Source organism: Scheffersomyces xylosifermentans, assembly GCF_036884685.1.
Source record: "Scheffersomyces xylosifermentans strain CBS 12540 chromosome Unknown RJT20scaffold_2, whole genome shotgun sequence".
Lineage (NCBI taxonomy): Eukaryota > Fungi > Ascomycota > Pichiomycetes > Serinales > Debaryomycetaceae > Scheffersomyces > Scheffersomyces xylosifermentans.
In genome coordinates, this window is record NW_027042940.1 from 2,090,976 (window position 1) to 2,110,507 (window position 19,532).

The window sequence follows — 19,532 nt, forward strand, 5'->3', positions numbered from 1 at the left end:
ACTTGGAGGGGTACTTCTCTATTTCAGCCTTTCAGCTTACGATGACTACTATAGAAAATATCTTCTTTTGAATCACGAAAGTGATGATTACCAATGTTATACCGAAAATCGTACTCTACTGTTGTCAATTGATAAGAGACCATACGTACGAGCCTGCTACCTAGAAGAGCATAAGAGCGAGAAGTTAACTATCCTGGAATTCACGGTATTTTACAAACGGCGTATTTTAACGCAAGGAGACATTGTAGTCTTCAAGTTTTCTAAAGAAGTAAATGGCGTCCCTTTTTGAGCTAGTTAGTTATCTCTTTGTTTGAGAGCAAGTGAACAGATGCATAGTGAACAACCAGTTCAAACACAATGGGAAAGATCAGCAGTAAGCCCTCCCAACACACTAGACATTTAGACACGAAATTCATTGACTTTCACGGAGGTGTTGCATTGGCATTTGCATTTGCATTAGTCAATTTCAGCCTGAAGTAGTAGCTGAAAGATAGTGAAATGGAGAAGGGAATATACATCCATGCCCATCCCTCACTCCGAAAATACGATTGATAATAATCTCACCTTCAGAATAATACAACATAAATAATAATAGTAAAAAAAAAACAATTGACCAGCGACCCCAAAATATTATCAAGTATGTACTATGTTGCAGGAATGAAAATATTCCTCATTGTGGAGTTAAACCTTTTGCAATGGTAGCCAGGTCCAGCTATGCCGTAGCGTAACTCTAGCCTTTGTGACCAGGGCAATTGGCGACCAAAAAGCCAGTGCCAAACACAGAGCCAGATCACCTCCATGGACGCGGAGAAAATATGTCTCTCACCCCGAGATTTGATAAGGCTCTTGCTCTGACACACCCCTTCGCCTCTAAAGATCAAACACTCCGTTACACCCATACCCCAATACAGCGCCCGCACCCCGAGACAATCTCATCTAGTCAACTTGGCACCTCCATTCACCCATATCCCCTCGCCTGCGATTCCGCACTCTTCGCAGCTATCCTTCTCCCAACTCCTATCTCTATCTCCTTCTGTCTGCGACTTTCACCTCTCCTCCTTTCTTGCTCCTCCCAAAAATATAATTATTTATTCACTTACATTTGCGGGGTATGGACGCAAAAATTTTCCCTCCTAGTGGAGTATCCGATGCATGCACTCCGATTCTCCGTTCTCAGTAATTCGCTTTGTTACTGCTAACAGTGTAAATATATATATATATATAGAGGGTAGACGCCACGATAAGTGTTGACAGTACTAATGGGCAATTTGAACAAACCCAGATGACCCACCAGGAGTAGGCAGCAGACCGTGTTAACAACCACACCGCCGACAGTTTCAGTAAAAAAACAAGAGCCTCGATCGGCCCAGGACATTTGCTGCCTAATTGACTGCCAAACACTAACAGAGCTACCACATAGCCAGTAAACACGTTTACCACCAACAGAAATAGGGTAAAATACCTCCAAATCGAATTCCAGGCAGCTTCTATTGTCAACAGCATCGTAACTACTCGTATAGTCTCTTTTATTGAGAGAAATCCATACAAAGAGTCGTTAGCCGCCGTTGAATAATCGTGTTGCAAAAAAACAACATACTATCAAAAGTCATTGATTAGATACTAAAGTATCGTCTTGTAGTACTATATAGGGACTAGGAACGAGGATAGGAAGGAACAAGGCAAGTAGTATCGATTATTGAGTATCTTATCGTGCCCACTTCCCTTTATATATCTTTAGTACCGTCAGTACCCTCTACTACAATCAGTACCAAGAATCCCATTTAGCAACCATAAAAGTTACGAATACCCATATCTCGTTATTGAGCTCTAGTAAATTTTGATTTATAGAGTTAATCTACCCTTTTAATACTGGTTGAAGATCAGCCAGCATCTTCTTGTTATAGTATTTACTCAACAAGAGCAACAACACGCCGAGTACCACTTAGTCCTCGCTTGCTGTTGACTTCAAAACTTAATACTACCAACAACTTACCCACTAAACGTCACCTTTACCAACTCAACTCAATTCACACATAATGGCCACACAGAAAAAGTATATCTGTGCCTTCTGCGCCAGAGCATTTACTCGTTCAGAGCATAAACAACGTCACGAAAGGTCTCACACCAATGAGAAACCATTTCATTGCTTGCATTGTACCTCATCCTTTGTCAGGAGAGATCTTCTTCAGAGGCATTGTAGAACCGTTCACAATAGCCAATTGGCAGCCGGAGGAAATACCAATGGAAGTAATAATGGATCATCCAATCAGAAAATGACGCCCGTTTCAAATGGCTCTTTATCCACACCTACTATGGGAAATATTACAGAAAATGGAACCATGAACGGCATAAACGTATTGAATAATATGAGTAATACCTTGATACATGGGTCAACTTCTTCAACGTCCACATCCTTATCTGTTGAAGACAATCTCAACGATATCGAGCCACTTTCCATTAGTAATATGAATAACATGGGTACTAGTAATATCAATAAAATGAACGGAACTGTGAACAACAACGAAGTTTCTCCTAGAATGGTCAACATGTCTCTTCAAACCTCAAAAAGAAGAAAAAAGTCCAATGACAAATCTTTAGATGACCTCATTAGAATTGCTACAGCAAATGGAAATTTGAATAAGAATATGACTAGTACTAGCAACAACAACAATTTGAATGGTGTTAACCATAATTCCAAGGATGTTATTAACCACGACTTGATTCACCTACTCTCGATCGCAAAGAAACTTGAATCACTTCTCATATCATTTGATCCATCCAACGAGTCCTTTGCTCTTAATGATCACTTCCTCATCGGCTATATCAATTTAATCCAAGCATCTTCAAATTACCCTATCTTTGATAAGATCCTCAAGGACTTGATATATTATCTCAACTCTTACAATACCAACAAAGCATCTCCACCACTTCTCAAGCATTCGTCTCCTGTGCCAGTGGCACCCAACAATTTCAAAATAGGCATCATATACCTGGTAATTTCGATGGGTTACATTATAAACAACAACTATGCCAAGCTGTTCAAGTTCTTCCGTAAATCGTGGTATCTCCTTATTAAAAAGCTCATACCGAACTACAACAACAACAATAATCTCTTGGATCAAATTGAGATTTTGAATAATTTATATTTGTTGCTGTACATCTACCTCAACCACAACCTTGAATCATTTTCATCTGCCGATGATGATGAGGACAACACCTTTGTCAATAATGATGTCATTCTCAACTACCTTAACGATATCTCATTCATTATTATCTCCAATCTCAAAGATTTAAACAACCTGAACGAGAATTTGATTGACCTCAACATAAATCTTTTCTGGAATATTTACATATTGCTCTCTAATTATCTTAAAGGGCAGCCACCAAAGTTCTACGCATTCTTTCTCAATAAGATTGTGAGAGGGGAGGATACTTTAAATACACTTATGGTGAAATTCCTGAAATCCTATGTCAATCTTGAAGAAGAAGAGGATTTCTTGAAGATGATTATTATCACAACTCTTTCAAATGAATTGAAGAAGTTTGTGAATGGAGATAACTTCATGATTTTCAGCTCGAAGAACTGCCTTCATAACCTGATAATTCTCATCAACAAGTCTATAAATGTGCACAGTTCAATTACAAACAACAGCTCTCAATCGAGAGGCTCGTTGCAACTGTCAGTCAAACTCTTCGAACTTTTCAAGAAATCAATAATCATTAACTCCCCATTGAAATTTCACGAGCTCTTGAGTAACTATCTTTTCATTCCAAAAACCTACTATAACTGGGAGCTTCTCAACTTGACTCTCCAGGAAATCAACTTGAATTATCCGATCAATCAAACCTTGCAGGACTATCTTGCTAATCCTGGGGCGGTCAATTTGGACATGAAGCTCAAAAACTTCTTCAACTACAAGCAAAACTCCATTGATATAAACAACAACTTAAGTATCATCAGTTTTCCCATAGTTTTCTTTACCAACTACTTGAATCTTGGTCTTGTTGACTTAGATGATTTCAACGTCTTGCAATTGAACAACCTTTCGCTATTTTTAGTCGAATGGTATTTGATAATGAATAAGATATTGCTCATGATTTGGAACAACAACGAACTCTTTTCCGATAACTACATCCTACAGAACTTGATCTACTTATTAATGGATAACAAAAGTTGTATGAGCTCGAAGTTAAATTTGGATATGCCTTCTCCATCGTCTACGTCACCTACTATGGCAACTTCGATGGCATCATCTAATTCTTCCTCGACATCAACTTTGTCAGCCGCAGCTGCTCTTGTCAATGGAGAGATTTCATATAACGAAGAGTTCTCCTTCAACAACAAGTGGTACTGGATTGTGAAGTTAAAATTCGACTCGATTTTCGAGACATGGTCCGATTTCGTTCGCGATAAAATTACTGCAAAATATTTACCATCCAGTAACACTAATTCGAATAACATGTCTTTCTTGAAGATAAACTTGAATCGTTACATTAACGATTTGATCCAGATCGAATTAGCCAAATTAAACAAGGAGGAGAAACTAGTAGTCAACCATGAGTACTTTTCAGGAATGCCACAGAATACGAATCCAAGTATTACGCCTAATGCTGGTAATGCAGTGAATCCAATGGTTAATTACAATTACCCTGACTACACCGCAGGCAACTACAGAAGATCGAATTCAATTACCTTGGGTATTTTAGGTAATGCTCATAACCACCCAGAGACCCTGAACCAGTCCAATTCACCCATTATATCCAATCCTCCGTCGAACGGAGGCTCTATTTCTTCGAATAATAGTTTCAAAACTGCTATCAATGGCAATAATAAAATGAATCATTATTCTTCTTACTCGACATATCCACCACTTCCTCCTATTTTGGCTGCGTCAACCGCCATATCACTTGGCACAAGCGGTAGTAACATTTCTAGTGCTTCGTCTATGACTAAACCATCTGCCAATGATTTACTTTTGCTTCCACCAATTTTGCCCAAAAGCGATAGTTACAGTGGAAGAAACCCCGAGGATGAGCAGGCCTCTACTGAGGGAAAGGCATTACAGGCCTTGGTACCAAATGTGATGAGAAAGGCTTAATTAAATAATAAAAATCAGGAGCTTTATTGCACCTAACTTTAGTTCGAAGTTGTAAATAAATGTATTACTATTTGTACTCGGCTACTTTTACTAATATTAATATGTCTGGAAGAGATTCCAGGATAATGTAACCCCTTCATTTGTAGTATTAATTGCATTGAATATATTTTGTTCCATTGTATCATAACTTCGAAGACTCCACGACGACGTCATTATGGTAAGTTTTTAGTTGCCAGGCATCACTGATTTTGCTGTTCAAATGCTCAGTGTCTCTTGTCATCTTCATAACATAATCATAGCTATAAGCTATCAACTCGGCTGGCAAGATGAATGAAAACCGAGAGAGTTTTTCAACGTTTTGAGCACTATCAATGTCTTTCAACTTTGGTACTTTGACTTGAGCATTGGAGCAGATTATTCCAACGAATTCATTGGTATCATCCATGAAGAGAGCTCCTCCAGAAGAACCATTCCAACAGGAAGAGGAAGTAATAAGAATAGAATCGACGATTTCACTACCTTCATTAGCATGAACTGAGATTTTCAACTTACAGTTGATTACGCCCTTAGACTCTAATGCGCGGGTATGCTTTGAATTAAAGAAGAGCCCGAAGCTTCTGGACTTAACCATATCTCCCACTTTATAGCCTTTACTGGGAGAGACAGGCTCAAAAGTGGACTTTAGTCTATTCAATTGTTGAAGATTTGTGTCCGACAATTTCACAAAAGAAAGATCTATGCCATGAAATGGAGTGTAGATCAAATCATCATGAGTAAGCAGTAAAACTTCAGTAGGAGTAAGGTATATGTCACATTTTACATTTGTATCTTCTCTATCAATAAATGGTTTTAAAACATGGAAATTCGTAATTATCGTGTCTTCGTTATAGTAGATGCAAGTTCCCCAAGATGAGTTGCTGTCCAGGGAGATATAGATTGGAAACACCGAATTGCATTGTCTTTTGTGAAAAGTTTTGACCCACTGGTTTGTAGACAATTTGTTGTTGTCGAATTGAACAAAAGTGGGTAGTTTCGTGGTACTCTTGTTGGCTTCATTTTCCTGTTTTTTAATTACTGTCCAAATGACATGCCAAGGTAAAATCATTGTCAAATCTCCATCCCCATTGATCTTTTTCAAATTTCCAACCACTAGGCCAAGTGAATTGGACAGATCATTCAACTGAGTTACAACAGCACCAAGCATGTTTTCCAAGTACTTAATGTCAGTTAAGTAGCCTACATTTTCAGGCAACTTATAGCTTATTGTTCCAGTGGATAGAAAGTGTGAAAATAGGAGTGAATTTGTGAAGTTGAATGGAAACGATGTTATGGATATAGGCTGGCCTGTAGCAGGTGCCCTATTCTCCACAGCAAAGGGTCGATACCTATTCAAATTTACGAAATTTCGGCTCTCTTTTCCATTTCTGGTTAGTTCTATCTTGAGAACGGTCAAATTGTCGAAGTTACTGCTATTAAGGACATCATGAGGGATGAAGGTAAACCCATTTTCCTTGAAGAAGGTCAACTGGTGTACCAAATGTGAGTTGCCAGCAAGGCGAAATTCTTGTGAATACCTTGCGGGATACCACAACACATCTTCATTCTCGCAGTTACTGTTGACTAAAAGACGATACTGGTCAATTTCCGGAATACAACTGACTGTTAAGATGAAATCCGCTACAATGTCAACTGCTGACGACGCTTGTTCCCGAGTATTTACTAGTACTAAATGTATCCCCGAAGTAGCATAGTTCTCCTTTTTCGAGAGAAATCTCACTGCCACCGGAGAATAATACCAATTCTGTTCCATTTCTATAGGTCTACTTACGACTCAATACTGCTTACCTAGCATAATTCTCCTAATCTCCATAAAAGAAGAAGAATATAATTCTCCACACTCTCTCCACTCTCTCCATGTTTCTTAACTATGTAAAATTTGGATGCGATGTTCTCCACAAAAAAATACCAAGCATCTGAAATTTCTACTTTCGGACGAGGTTGCAATTTGCCGTTTGACGATGATGGATTTATTGACAAGGTGGTGGGTGTGAGAGAGGTGGGGGGTTGGCGGATGGGGAGGTGTATTGATAGAGAGAGGTGTGGAGGAGGGGAGGTGTGGGTAGCAAAATGGGAAAGAATTTGGTGTGCAAGGGAGTGATAATGCTATAAGATAATGGATAATAGAAAAGAAACAGTTGGAGTCGAAGGAAGAGAGTGGGTCTTTTGTGGTAAGCTGGCCCAGAGGGTGATGAGAGAGACACACAGGAGAACTGTGCTTTCTGGCTGGTTTTGGCTTTTAAACATAAGAGAGTTAAATATAAGAAGAGATATGCCATTTCTTTCTTTTTAAATTCTTCTGGCCCATTCTCCTGGAATATAAATACATATAGAAACTACATATACATATATAGTGTGGTTGGCCAGGAGCGAACTCCAACGAGACACAGCAGATTTAATAGGCTTTGGTTTTTGAACAAGAAAGCAAGAAGAAGAGAGAAGGAATTTCATCTTGTATTCTTCTGGCCCTTTATCCTGGTATATATATATAAGTATATATATAATATATACATATATTGTATAAAGTTGGCCCCGAGGAAAAAGAGAAACTCCGACGAGACACACGGCAGAACTGTGATTTCTGGCTGGTTTTGGTTTTTGAACAAGAAAGAGACTAAAAGTGATACGAGAGATGGTATTTCATTTCGAGCTCTTCTGGCCTCGAATATATATATATATATATATACCTCTATATATATAGCTCATAACACCTCCTTTCGTTGTCCACCCCAATCGATCTCTCTCACTATATACGCTCACTGTTAACAATTAACATAACGAACCTTACAAAGCATGAAAACACCCTACACCATTTCCCCCAAACCCACAATTTTTTTTAAAACTCAAGTCTTAGAATAGCAAAATAGCCACTTCTCAATCAAAATAACCACTACATCTAACATCCCTCCCCACCCACTACTTACTTTCTCCATCCATCCATCCATACCCATCCTACCACTCCAAATGAATCCTCTTCCTTAATCCGTCCTCAACCAAGTCACACGCACGTTACCACGTGACCATTGCCGCCAATTTTTCACTTTTTTTGTTGACGTGTAACATTTTTAACTATGATTTATGCAATTATTTGAAGTTAAGACTGGTATTTCTCTTAAAGGGTTGAACTAAAACAGCTCAGAAAGTGTAGATAGCAACAATGAGGATAACGGTATTAATACTAGCATTTTTCTTGCACATTGCATTCATCGTAGCCAATAAGGACTACTACAAGATCCTCGGAGTGGATAAATCGGCTGGCGACAAGGAAATCAAATCGGCTTACAGACAATTGAGTTTGAAGTACCACCCGGATAAAAATCCAGGAAATGAAGAAGCCCATGAGAAATTCTTGGAGGTGGGTGAGGCATACGATGTTTTGAGTAATACCGAAAAACGGTCAAATTACGACAGATTCGGCGACGCCAACGGTAGACCCCAAGCACCTAACTTCGACTTCGGTGACATGTTCGGTCAATTCTTTGGCGGACAACAAGGAGGACAAAGAGTCCGTCAAGGAGAGAGCACACAGGTTAACATTCACATTCCATTGACCGATTTCTACAACGGAAAATTGTTGGAATTCGACGTGGAAATGATGAATATCTGTGAAACTTGTGAAGGAACAGGTTCCAAAGACAAGAAGACACATACCTGTGATAAATGTAAAGGAACTGGATTTATGACTGTGAGACAACAGTTGGCCCCAGGTATGGTGCAACAGGTTAGAATGCATTGTAATGAATGTGGTGGTAAGGGTAAGACTATAACACATAAATGTGATCAATGTCAAGGTAGAGGAGCCAAGAGCGGCCCTAGACATTATGACGTTTATATCAAACCTGGCCAGCCTAGAGACTCTAATATCGTTTTGGAGGGAGAAGGAGATAAGAATCCAGACTGGGTACCGGGTAACTTGATTATCAACTTAAGAGAAGAATACGTCAAGAGTTGGGGATACAGAAGAATAGACAACAACTTGTACCGTACAGAAGTGTTGACATTGAACGAGTCGCTCAATGGCTCGTGGGAAAGAAAAATCAAGTTTTTGGATGTTGAAGATGACGAGATCGTTATCAAGAGAGGAAAGGGTGAAATAGTTGTTGATGGAGAAATTGAGATGGTCAAAGGCAAGGGTATGCCTAAGCTTGACGATCATCAAGATCATGTAGATGAGTTTGGTGATTTATTTATCCAGTACAAAGTGCTTGTACCAGGAGGTGCACATAAATTGCTGAAGGAGAAAGACGAGTTATAGAATATGTATTATAGACGAGGTTATTTATAAATATGCCGATAATCCTTATCTAGAAGTCTAGAAGTTGCAAAATATTATATAAGAAAAGAAGGGGTGACGATAAGTGTTATACGGGACATGAAATAGACCATTTTTTGGTTTTTATTTCTCAGCATCAAATCCTTCATAATCTCCACTTGTCCAATTTCCTCCTATATCTTCAAGTGGATCTTTCCCAACGTTGTCACCTTCTTCGGTAGATCCTTTTTACCAAACTAATACCATTAGCAAATAGCAAATAGCATATACTACCAACTAATATACCAGGACTGTATATAACCCACGGGTATACCAGTTTTTTTGCGACTTGTTAACATTATCATAGTAGCATTAATAGTACTCTAGATGACGATTTTTCTTTCAATGAAATGTTTAATCTGGTTCTTCTACAGAGCCATATAAACAGGCAAATCATACTTCCTATTCTAGTTCCACGGCTTCTTATTACTTCCTCCCCTTCACTCCTATTCGCAGATCCTTCACTATGGTCACTGTTAGCAATTCACTGACAAAAATAAAGGCTGCAAGGCTTCTTATCTCCCCACGTTCCATTGCTATTGCTGCGAAAAGTGTTCACCACTGGTTTGGATTCAAGCAAACAAATCCGCTGTATCCAGTTTCGCCTCCCACTCGAGATCATCATTCCTCTGCCTATATGAGCTCCTACCCCGTCACCCACCTTCCCACTCCAGAATGTGAACCCTTTCCCCCACCACCCCACCAAAACAAGCGTGGCCGCAGTACAGCCTCTATACCATGAGCCCGGTCAAAAGGCTCCATCTGCACGGTCTAATGAACAATTGCTGTAGTATTCTCTAGATTAAGCCTACCAATGATCCCAAGGCGGGACATCTGGCCCCAAGGTGTTCTAGGATTTTCTGCGGTTTCTATGGAGGACTTTGGGGAGCAAACCTGAAAGGGTATTTAAGAATTATACGGGAGGGGTGTAGCATAGAGTTTATATTTAAAATGAGGATATAGGTTTGGTGAAAATTTTGTATTTGGAGTACTTCTTCTTTCTATTTCTTGCATTATTAGTTTGATATATACTGTTAGATAATTAGACCGCTATAATTCTATTCTAACATTTGGCATGTACGCATTAGCACCGACATCATCAAAGGAGAACTTTGGTATAAGTGGCTCCAACCAAATTGATACTTTGACATTTCCGTATGCGTTGAAAAGCGTACCCCTCCACATACTAGTAGACCTCTACGATTCCGAAAACGGGTATGATGTGGAATCCATAGCTTCGGAGATCCATCCCAACGACCTGGAAGTGTCGTTGGTCACAGAAGAAGACGAAGACCTTTTGAACCGATCCGACAACTCCAGTAGATTAACGGAATTAGGATCTTTGTTTCCCACTTTATGTAAATCCGACAGCCCCACAAACATACTATCGTCATATTTCTCCAACGAGTTGTTCTACGCTCAGCAGTTGGTGGATCTACCAATGAACTTCCTCAACTATGAATTCAAAACGTTTTCAAACAAGTTGATTTTGCATCCAAACCCTGTTTCAGACAAGATAGACAGGGATATATTGATTTCCATCTCCCAGTATGCTGATCAGATAACGGATATCGTTAACAAATTCAACCTAGAAGTGACTGAATTGTTTGATACAGTTCAGGTGGATATGGACTCTTTAGTGGAGTTCAAAAGAGTGTGCAAAACATTGATAAGAAAGTACTTGGAGACAGGGTTACATAGCGTTATAGATAACTTAATAGACTTATTGTACGATTACAATGGTTTATTCGACAATGACTGCTCCGACACTAGCATAACTCACGAACAAGATGCATGGGTAACCACGGTGTATTCGAAGATTGAAGCACAACTTACATTGAAGTCTTCATTAACTTGTAAAGACGTCGGATATTTCATGAAAGAACTTCACTACAGAATCATCAGCAACGCCGAATGGCGTTTGTTTTTACAGAAATTGCAAATGGATATTAAATAAGGGTATTTGGGTATTGGGTTTACAAGGAAAACTAGTGATAGAATATATACATTAAAGAATAGACGTCACTTATCGGTACTTTTTTTGTGCTTGTAAAGTTTAGTAAGTCGTTGGATATTATGTAGCCATATTATGGAATGAACGGTACCATAAAAATCATATAACTTCAAAATGGACTCCATCCACAAGTAAAGCGCAGGGCATTTTTGGTAGTTATGGCCAAAAGAAAAGTTTCAGCAAAAGTAAAAGCTACGTGAGAGCAACTACCAAGCCATCTACTCTGTTGATATCGCCAAGAATACAACTTTCTGAACCATTGAAGAGAATGTTTATGTTCTGTGAGTACTGCTGTTGTCGGCTATAGCCGTACGGATGTCGCAAAATGGAGCAACGACATTCTTTGTCCCATGCGACATTGTATTAAAGGTGTGGAGGGAAAGGCATAGGAATTGCAATTGCCAATGGGGAGTTGAATTCGATTAAGGATTCTGTGGTGACAGTTAGTATTAGATTGGGTGAATTCCATTTAAATGTTGTTTTGGGGGAATTCCATTGAAAAAGTTCCTGTGAAGTTGGTTCATTAATTGAACTCCAAGCCTTGGGACTGGGGAATGTTATCTCTTAAGATACATGTTCCAGTTTCATTGTCTGAATTTCTACTATTTTAATTCCATTTTTCTTTATAAATACCACAATAGAACATACCAGTACTCCCTCTTCCACTAAATAAGCTCCTACTTGAAAACATACCCCCAGAAATCATACCCCCAGAAATCTACTACATTTTCTCCTTCATAATCTCCTTCATAATCTACTCTCTTAACATGACGCGACATCTTCTGTAAAATGTCGCGTGACTTTCAACTCCAATACTCTCTACACGACATTTCTCCTACCTTGAATGATTCACTAAACGACTTCTTCATAATTACATTGCTGCAAACACCATTAGAAGCAGTAGTAAGTATATACATAACTACAGCTAACACCTAACCATGATCAGACAGAGAACTACTATCTTTAACCCCACCAAAACACACGACGATATCGTGCAAAACATCGACAAATCGTCGTTCTCTATTAAGCCGTCTACTGACAAGTTTCTAATCGAGAACAAATTCACGATTCCAGTAAGTGTGTCAGATCCATTCGGAAAGTACAAGCGGATCGAGCTGTTACGAATTCAAACTACAGACGACTCTTTCAAAGAAGATACCATTTTTAACTACAGATTCAGTAGTGGAGTGAATATCTATGTTGTTCCGAAGACTGTTGAGTCGAATGAAGATCGGGAAGAATTCTACCAAGAAGTAGAACAATTGGTTCTGGAATTACTCCCAATTGAGGTTAAAAAAGACAATTGGATCAAAGTTTTAAATTCATTACATTTTCACGATTATTTACCAAGAGAATTGAATGTTGACATTCTTCGATTGGGAGGTTCAGAGGAACTCTTCAAGTCGAAGAATTACGATTTGTTTTATGAAGCTGGGACGGGAGTAATTTTAAAGCAATTAGGCCTAGCATGGCCCGAAATAAATATTGGCTTGAACGAGACTATCCATAAAGAGATAGGTTTGTTCTTAACCGATGAGATCAGTTCTCCAGAAGATATCGTTTTGTCTGGAGTTAGAGTCATCATCAGTGTAGAGCAAGACGAAGAAAACATCTTCAAAACATTCTTCCACGTTAAGCCTAGACATAGATATTCACAACAGGAAATCAACTCGCACATTGTGGACAATGGATTGCATCCCATTCTTAGAACCACGTTCCATGGCGTCGGATTACCTCAAGATATTGACGTAAAGGAATGCAACTTATACTATTACTTAAGTCTCAACAAGTCATTAATATTTGACATATATCAATCGGTGCCACAGGGAGCAGAATTAGTTCTTAATTACGGTTCCAAAGACTTGGAATTGCCAGAATATAAAATTGATGAATGGGGTAACGAAATCTTATTCGAATTCAGCAATGCTTCAGCACCACACCACATCGACTTTACCCTTCATTCTCGTTACCAATTACCTAATAATGAGTCGGAGGTCACAGAAGTCTTGAACTCATTGCCTCGATTATTTTATGGTTGTAACGTCAAGGATGATTACTTATTGGATAAGTCACCTTTCGACACCAAATTGAAATATGGAGGCAACTATGAGCCATATTTTACAAATGATACTGTATTTTACCATTTAAATCACGACGACCAGTCAAAGGTATTAGTTCATGTTCCTAATGGCACTTCGTCATTCGATAGAGTGAACACGATATCTACAATTGCGGTCTTATTTGGAACGTTCATCGTCCTTGTCCAGATTTTGAGAGCAGTATTGAAAACAAAGGCCAAAGCCGTTGATGTGAACAAGAAAACGCAATAACTAAGCAGCCATGTTTATTTCTATAGTGGCTGATAATTGCAATCGAGCTTATTAATGCCATACGTATTCAAATGCACAACCACGGCAGCAGTAGTTGATGAAAATAGAATTAAGGTTATTCGATAAGAAAATAAGATATGTGCCGAGTCTGACAAATGCATTTTATTTTCTATATTTAGCTGTGACATATTGGGTTTCTCACCAAGCTGGCAACATATTGGCAAAGCAATACTGAATACCAACCTACTTCACTGTGACTGAAAGGCACCACCAAAATGATTAGTAATGAATACCTTGGAGTCCCAATAAATTTTTCAACAACCCAGCAACGCAAACGGCGTTGTTTCAAGTATCCCCCAAAAAGAGGAATTTGGAACACAGGAAAATGCAAAAAAGAAAAGGCATCGCAAACGAGTTTCGCTAAATTGCAGCCGTACAGATCGTGTCCTTCATTAGAATAGGAATACGAGACACCACCAAAGTAAAAAGAAAGGACATATTAAACAGTAGGACATGGAATTTCTTTAACTACACATATAAGTAAGCACGTATATATATCATATACACATATAATATCATATAAACAGATTTGCAGCCAGTCGTCCCACCGTCACCACGGACACTGACGTGCTGGTTCACATCTCTCTGACCTCGTTGAATCACCCCAACCATGACTCCCCCATCCTCTCACTGTTACCAAAACCAAAGCCCTTCAGTAAACGCATCCCAATCCGGAAATTCAGGCGCCATAGTGAAAACGGATATGTGCGTAAAAGAGTACCTGCAGATACAACAAGAGAAAAAACCTTCTCGGTGATTACTAATAAATTGTTATATGCCAACTGGCGCGTCTATGCAAGACGCAAAGGTGCCATGCATATCAAAGTATAAAAGCAGCCACAATTCTGGTTGTGAAAAATGGGCTGTTGCAACTATTAACTATTGGTATTAATAGCATTGGTGTTATTAAATTAGATAGACAAAGTACCCTGTAAACAACAGAATATTGATAATGACGGTTCCAAAATCCTTGGGAGACACTAACTTGTTCAAGCCAATTAAGGTTGGTAAGAATGTCATTCCTCATAGAGTGGTATTCGCTCCAACAACCAGATACAGAGCTTTGGACGATCACACCCCATCAGACTTGCAATTGGAATACTACGACGAAAGATCGCGTTACCCAGGTACATTGGTCACCACTGAGGCCACATTTTCTTCGGAACAAGGTGGTTTGTTCCACAACGCTCCAGGTATTTGGACTGACAAGCAAACCCAGGGCTGGAAGAAGATTAACGAGAAGATCCATGCTAACAAGTCCTTCTCTTCGATCCAATTGTGGTTCTTAGGTAGAGTTGCAGACGCCAAGTTGCTTAAGGAGAGAGGATTACCACTCGTATCCGCATCTGCCGTTTACGCTAATGAGGAATCAAAGAGATTGGCTGAGGAAGCCGGTAACCCATTGAGAGCCTTAACAAAGGAAGAGATTAAAGACATCATATATAACAAGTACACAATTGCTGCCAAGAACGCTCTTGAAGCTGGTTTCGACTATGTTGAGATTCACAGTGCTCACGGTTACTTGTTGGACCAATTTTTGCAGCCATCCACTAACCAGAGAACTGATGAGTATGGTGGATCGATCGAGAACAGAGCTAGATTTGTTTTAGAGTTGATTGACCATTTACTTCCTATTGTTGGTGCTGACAGATTGGCCATTAGAATCTCGCCATGGGCTAAGTTCCAGAACATGAAGGCTGAAGAGGACTCCGTCCACCCAATCACCACTTTTGGCTACTTATTGCATGAATTACAGAAGAGAGCCGACGCTGGCAACCAATTGGCTTACATATCCTTGGTCGAGCCTCGTGTCCAAGCCAGTCATGATGTGGCCGTTGACGCTCAAGTTGGTGACAACTCTTTTGCATCCAAGATCTGGAAAGGTGTCTTTATCAAGGCTGGTAACTACACTTATGATGCTCCTGAATTCAACACTTTGTTGAAGGATATTGCCGATGACCGTACCTTGGTTGGATTTTCCAGATATTTCACCTCTAACCCTGATTTCGTATTGAAATTGAGAGACGGCTTAGAGTTGACTCCATATGTCAGAGACACCTTTTACACCCACGACAACTGGGGCTACAACACTTGGACCGCTTTAGATGATGATACCAAATACGACGAGGCTGTCGAAACCAAGGTTTTGGCCAAGCCAATTCCAAACTAGATAACTAGAATTAGATCTTTATACACACTAGTGATATCGTTTATAGAATAGAATAAATTTGCATCCTACACAAGAAAATCAAGACTCTACGGAATACACCACTTTTTGCAGGAATGTTATAAGTCCTACGTAAATTGCCTATCTTGTCGCGACTTGCACTATAAGCACGTCAAGACAACGGCTAAGCCAAACTGTGGTTCATGCATTAATAAGCCGACAACCAGTATATAAAGTCGTACAATTCTCGAGACTATACTGTTTGCATTGCACCAACTCCACCAATTACACTACTGCAACCACCAATAGCACCAAATTACCCCGTCAAAACCAAACACCGAGACACCGAGATGACAGTTCCAAAAACAACTCCGTTGAAAAATACCGATGCGTTTAAACCCGTCAAAGTTGGAACCAATACCCTCTCAAACAGGATCACCTATGTTCCAACCACAAGACTCCGTGCTTTGGATGACCACACTCCTTCTGATTTGGAGTTGAAGTACTACGCAGACAGAGCTCAGTACCCTGGCACCTTGTTAATTGCAGAAGCCACTTTTGTTTCGGAAAGAGCCGGTGTCTACGAGAGAGCTCCTGGTATCTGGAATGAGAAACAGACCAAGGCATGGAAGAAGATCACAGATGCTGTTCACGATAAAGGCTCGTTTATTTCGTCCCAGTTCTGGTTCTTGGGCCGTGTTGCCAAGCCAGAATTGTTGAAGGAAAGAGGTCTTGATTTGGTCGGTCCTTCTGCTAATTACGCTTCGGAGGAAGCCAAAGAAGCTGCTGAGAAGGCTGGAGTTCCTATCAAACCTTTGACCAAGGAAGACATTCACTATCTTACCAACGTTGAGTACGTGAATGCAGCTAAGAATGCTATTGCTGCGGGATTCGACTACATCGAACTTCATTCAGCCCATGGATACTTATTGGACTCTTTCTTGCACGCAGCTACCAACAAGAGAACAGACGAATACGGTGGTTCCATTGAGAACAGATCCAGGTTCCTCTTGGAGTTGATTGACAAGTTAATTGAGACGGTCGGAGCTGATAAGTTGGCAGTGAGATTTTCACCGTGGGCCAAGTTCTCTGGTCTTAAAGCTGAAGAAGACGAAGTTCACCCAATTACCGAGTATTCCTACTTGTTACACGAACTTCAAAAGAGAGCCAATGCTGGTAACGAATTGGCCTACATTTCGATAGTGGAGCCTCGTGTCCAAGGAACTAATAATGTGGATGAGACCCAGCAAATTGGAGACAATTCCTTTGTTCGTCAAGTCTGGAAGGGAGTCATTGTGAAGGCTGGTAACTACACTTATGATGCTCCAGAATTCAAGTCGATCCAAGAGGAAGTTCGTGATAGCAAGACTCTTGTCGGTTTCTCGAGATACTTCATCTCCAACCCTGACTTGGTCAACAGATTAGCGGAGGGTTACGAGTTAACTCCTTATCAAAGAGAGACATTCTACGGTAAGGACAACTGGGGCTACAACACATGGGACAATTATGGTAAAGATAGTGGTTTCAAGAAGGAAGACGAAGAGAAGGTATTACCTAAGGAGATTGCCAAATAGACGTAGAAGCAGATTATTAGGTTATTTAATAGAGAACGTGAATTAGAGATCATTAGAGAAAGTGAGATCGAACTTAGTTAGAGAAATCAGTTAGAGAAATGAAATCAGAAATATATAATTGTTCAAAAGCCAGCTGTATCCGTACCTACTGTAACTCTTCGAGGAGTTCAACTTGACTAGTGTGTATTCTATAAGTGTAGCCTCAATATTTACGTTGTTTTCCAGATCTTGGCAGCATAATGCTTCACGAATGCAAGCGGATCGGTGATCTTGCCATCCTTTGGAATCTCTATCTCCGATGCAAACGAGTTGATAGGTAAGATCAAGATATCACTCACCAACTTAGGAATCTTCAAGTCATGGAACTCCTTCCATGTGATCTTCTGATAAATCGAACTTTGAATATAATCATTGAAGTATTTAAGAACAATCTCTGTCCACAATCCAGAACCAGTCCAAGCGGAGATCTCCAAACTACGTTGGTTTGATGAACCAGTCAACTTTAACTTCTCAGACTCCAAAAGGGCATTTCTTTTCAGCAAAGTTCTTTCAACAATCAGAGCAATGGTGTCACGGAGAATAGGATGTCCTGGCTTGGCCTGGATCACGAATTGGCCAAATTGCAATCTGTGAACAGACTCACTACGCCAGTTTGGTGAGTTTGAATCGGTTTCAATGCTGATGATCATTCCCAACTCGTCTGGAGACACGTTTTCAGGAATCCAGTTAGGAATCGGTTGTAATGGATACGTATCTATGTCGGCATATACACCTCCTTTGGCATACAAGATCAAATATCTGAAGAAGTCCATCCTGAGGATGACTTCGGGCATTATTTCATAGGCTTCGATCACTTCTGGCACCTGGTGGTACAAGAATTTGATCATAGTGTGTGCTGTATCGTCGTTGAATAATTCGTGGACGAAACCAGGGTTCTTCCATGCCCATTGAGTTTCTCCCTCTCTGTATTTCTCGTTGAAGTGCTCATCGTTCAACCCATGTTTCCAGGATTGCCAGATATAGGCTGGAAAACGAGCTGCAGCATCATATGGATAAAGAAAAATGAGTCTTTCTCTGAGTGAAGCTTGTGCTGGAGGAGTCTTAAGGGCCTTGATCTCGTTGATGAGAATCTCATTTTGCTTCTCCAACTTGGCCAAGCGCTGCTCCTGGGCCTGGAAGTACTTCTTGTTTTGTTTATCTAGCTTGGCGAGGAACTCGTCCTGGGACTTCTCGTTCTCGTTGTAGATCAAGTTCTTGAGGCCGAGAACGTTTTCATTAGGAAGGTTTTGGAGTATTTCCTGGAAATTTTTGGCGGAATTTCTCGACGTCGTGAACCTTGTTACCACGACGAGGGCTACTATTACAAAGAAGGTGATGAGAATGGGCCTTTTTCGGCTGTTGAAGAACGAGGACATGGTTGACTGGTGGGAGAAGATCAAATTGATATTGTGGTGAGTAGACTTCAACGGGGTGTCGTTTTTCAGTATGAAACAAATAGACAAGGAGTAGTATTAATACAAGGGGAGGTTGGATTGTTGAGAAATGAAATACCAGACTGGTTTCGATATTCAGTGTTAGCTATTGCCTGAGATCTCTGGTGGCAAAGATGGGACTGGCAAAGACGGGGAGTGTTTTTGTTATTCGCGTGGAAATGTGATCTCCAAAGGAATATTGTTGTCTTCCGTTATTCTGTTGTTCTGTCCTTCTGGTGAGTCTGAAAAGACAAAACAAACTATGCAATTAGCTTCTTCTAGTGAGAACAATGAGACGAGACCCGACAACAGGAACAGGTTATCCAATACAGCACCGAACACTAACAACAACAAAGAAAGAAGACAAACAAAACGATTTCATTTACGATTTTGATTTCTTTGAGTGTCTTCATTTTCCGTAAACGAGATGAATTTTGACACGGTAGA

At 39.9% G+C, this 19,532-nt stretch overlaps 8 protein-coding genes across 8 annotated transcripts; 6 read left to right on the forward strand and 2 right to left on the reverse strand. All coding sequences in view use genetic code 12, as the record gives it.

Annotated features, from left to right (window-relative positions):
- Positions 1-1,618: 1,618 nt before the first annotated feature.
- Positions 1,619-5,190, forward strand: TRY5 (Try5p). Its single transcript, XM_064919610.1, has one exon. The coding sequence runs from the start codon at positions 2,037-2,039 to the stop codon at positions 5,097-5,099; it is 3,063 nt and encodes a 1,020-aa protein (XP_064776307.1). The 5' UTR covers positions 1,619-2,036; the 3' UTR covers positions 5,100-5,190.
- On the reverse strand, positions 5,151-7,006 carry RJT20DRAFT_126223 (uncharacterized protein). Its single transcript, XM_064916699.1, has one exon. It carries the CDS (start codon positions 6,907-6,909, stop codon positions 5,281-5,283), a length of 1,629 nt encoding a protein of 542 aa, XP_064776308.1. The 5' UTR covers positions 6,910-7,006; the 3' UTR covers positions 5,151-5,280.
- Positions 7,007-8,239: 1,233 nt separating this feature from the next.
- On the forward strand, positions 8,240-9,819 carry RJT20DRAFT_29975 (uncharacterized protein). The gene has a single exon (XM_064919611.1). The coding sequence runs from the start codon at positions 8,314-8,316 to the stop codon at positions 9,409-9,411; it is 1,098 nt and encodes a 365-aa protein (XP_064776309.1). The 5' UTR covers positions 8,240-8,313; the 3' UTR covers positions 9,412-9,819.
- A 557-nt stretch (positions 9,820-10,376) lies between these two features.
- RJT20DRAFT_29981 (uncharacterized protein) lies at positions 10,377-11,471 on the forward strand. The gene has a single exon (XM_064919612.1). The coding sequence runs from the start codon at positions 10,544-10,546 to the stop codon at positions 11,423-11,425; it is 882 nt and encodes a 293-aa protein (XP_064776310.1). The 5' UTR covers positions 10,377-10,543; the 3' UTR covers positions 11,426-11,471.
- An 894-nt stretch (positions 11,472-12,365) lies between these two features.
- RJT20DRAFT_29985 (uncharacterized protein) lies at positions 12,366-13,950 on the forward strand. Its single transcript, XM_064919613.1, has one exon. The coding sequence runs from the start codon at positions 12,421-12,423 to the stop codon at positions 13,810-13,812; it is 1,392 nt and encodes a 463-aa protein (XP_064776311.1). The 5' UTR covers positions 12,366-12,420; the 3' UTR covers positions 13,813-13,950.
- An 807-nt stretch (positions 13,951-14,757) lies between these two features.
- Positions 14,758-16,121, forward strand: RJT20DRAFT_126228 (alkene reductase). The gene has a single exon (XM_064916700.1). The coding sequence runs from the start codon at positions 14,825-14,827 to the stop codon at positions 16,040-16,042; it is 1,218 nt and encodes a 405-aa protein (XP_064776312.1). The 5' UTR covers positions 14,758-14,824; the 3' UTR covers positions 16,043-16,121.
- A 97-nt stretch (positions 16,122-16,218) lies between these two features.
- RJT20DRAFT_126229 (alkene reductase) lies at positions 16,219-17,725 on the forward strand. Its single transcript, XM_064916701.1, has one exon. The coding sequence runs from the start codon at positions 16,390-16,392 to the stop codon at positions 17,611-17,613; it is 1,224 nt and encodes a 407-aa protein (XP_064776313.1). The 5' UTR covers positions 16,219-16,389; the 3' UTR covers positions 17,614-17,725.
- Positions 17,726-19,441, reverse strand: HOC1 (alpha-1,6-mannosyltransferase). The gene has a single exon (XM_064916702.1). The coding sequence runs from the start codon at positions 19,026-19,028 to the stop codon at positions 17,823-17,825; it is 1,206 nt and encodes a 401-aa protein (XP_064776314.1). The 5' UTR covers positions 19,029-19,441; the 3' UTR covers positions 17,726-17,822.
- Positions 19,442-19,532: the final 91 nt, after the last annotated feature.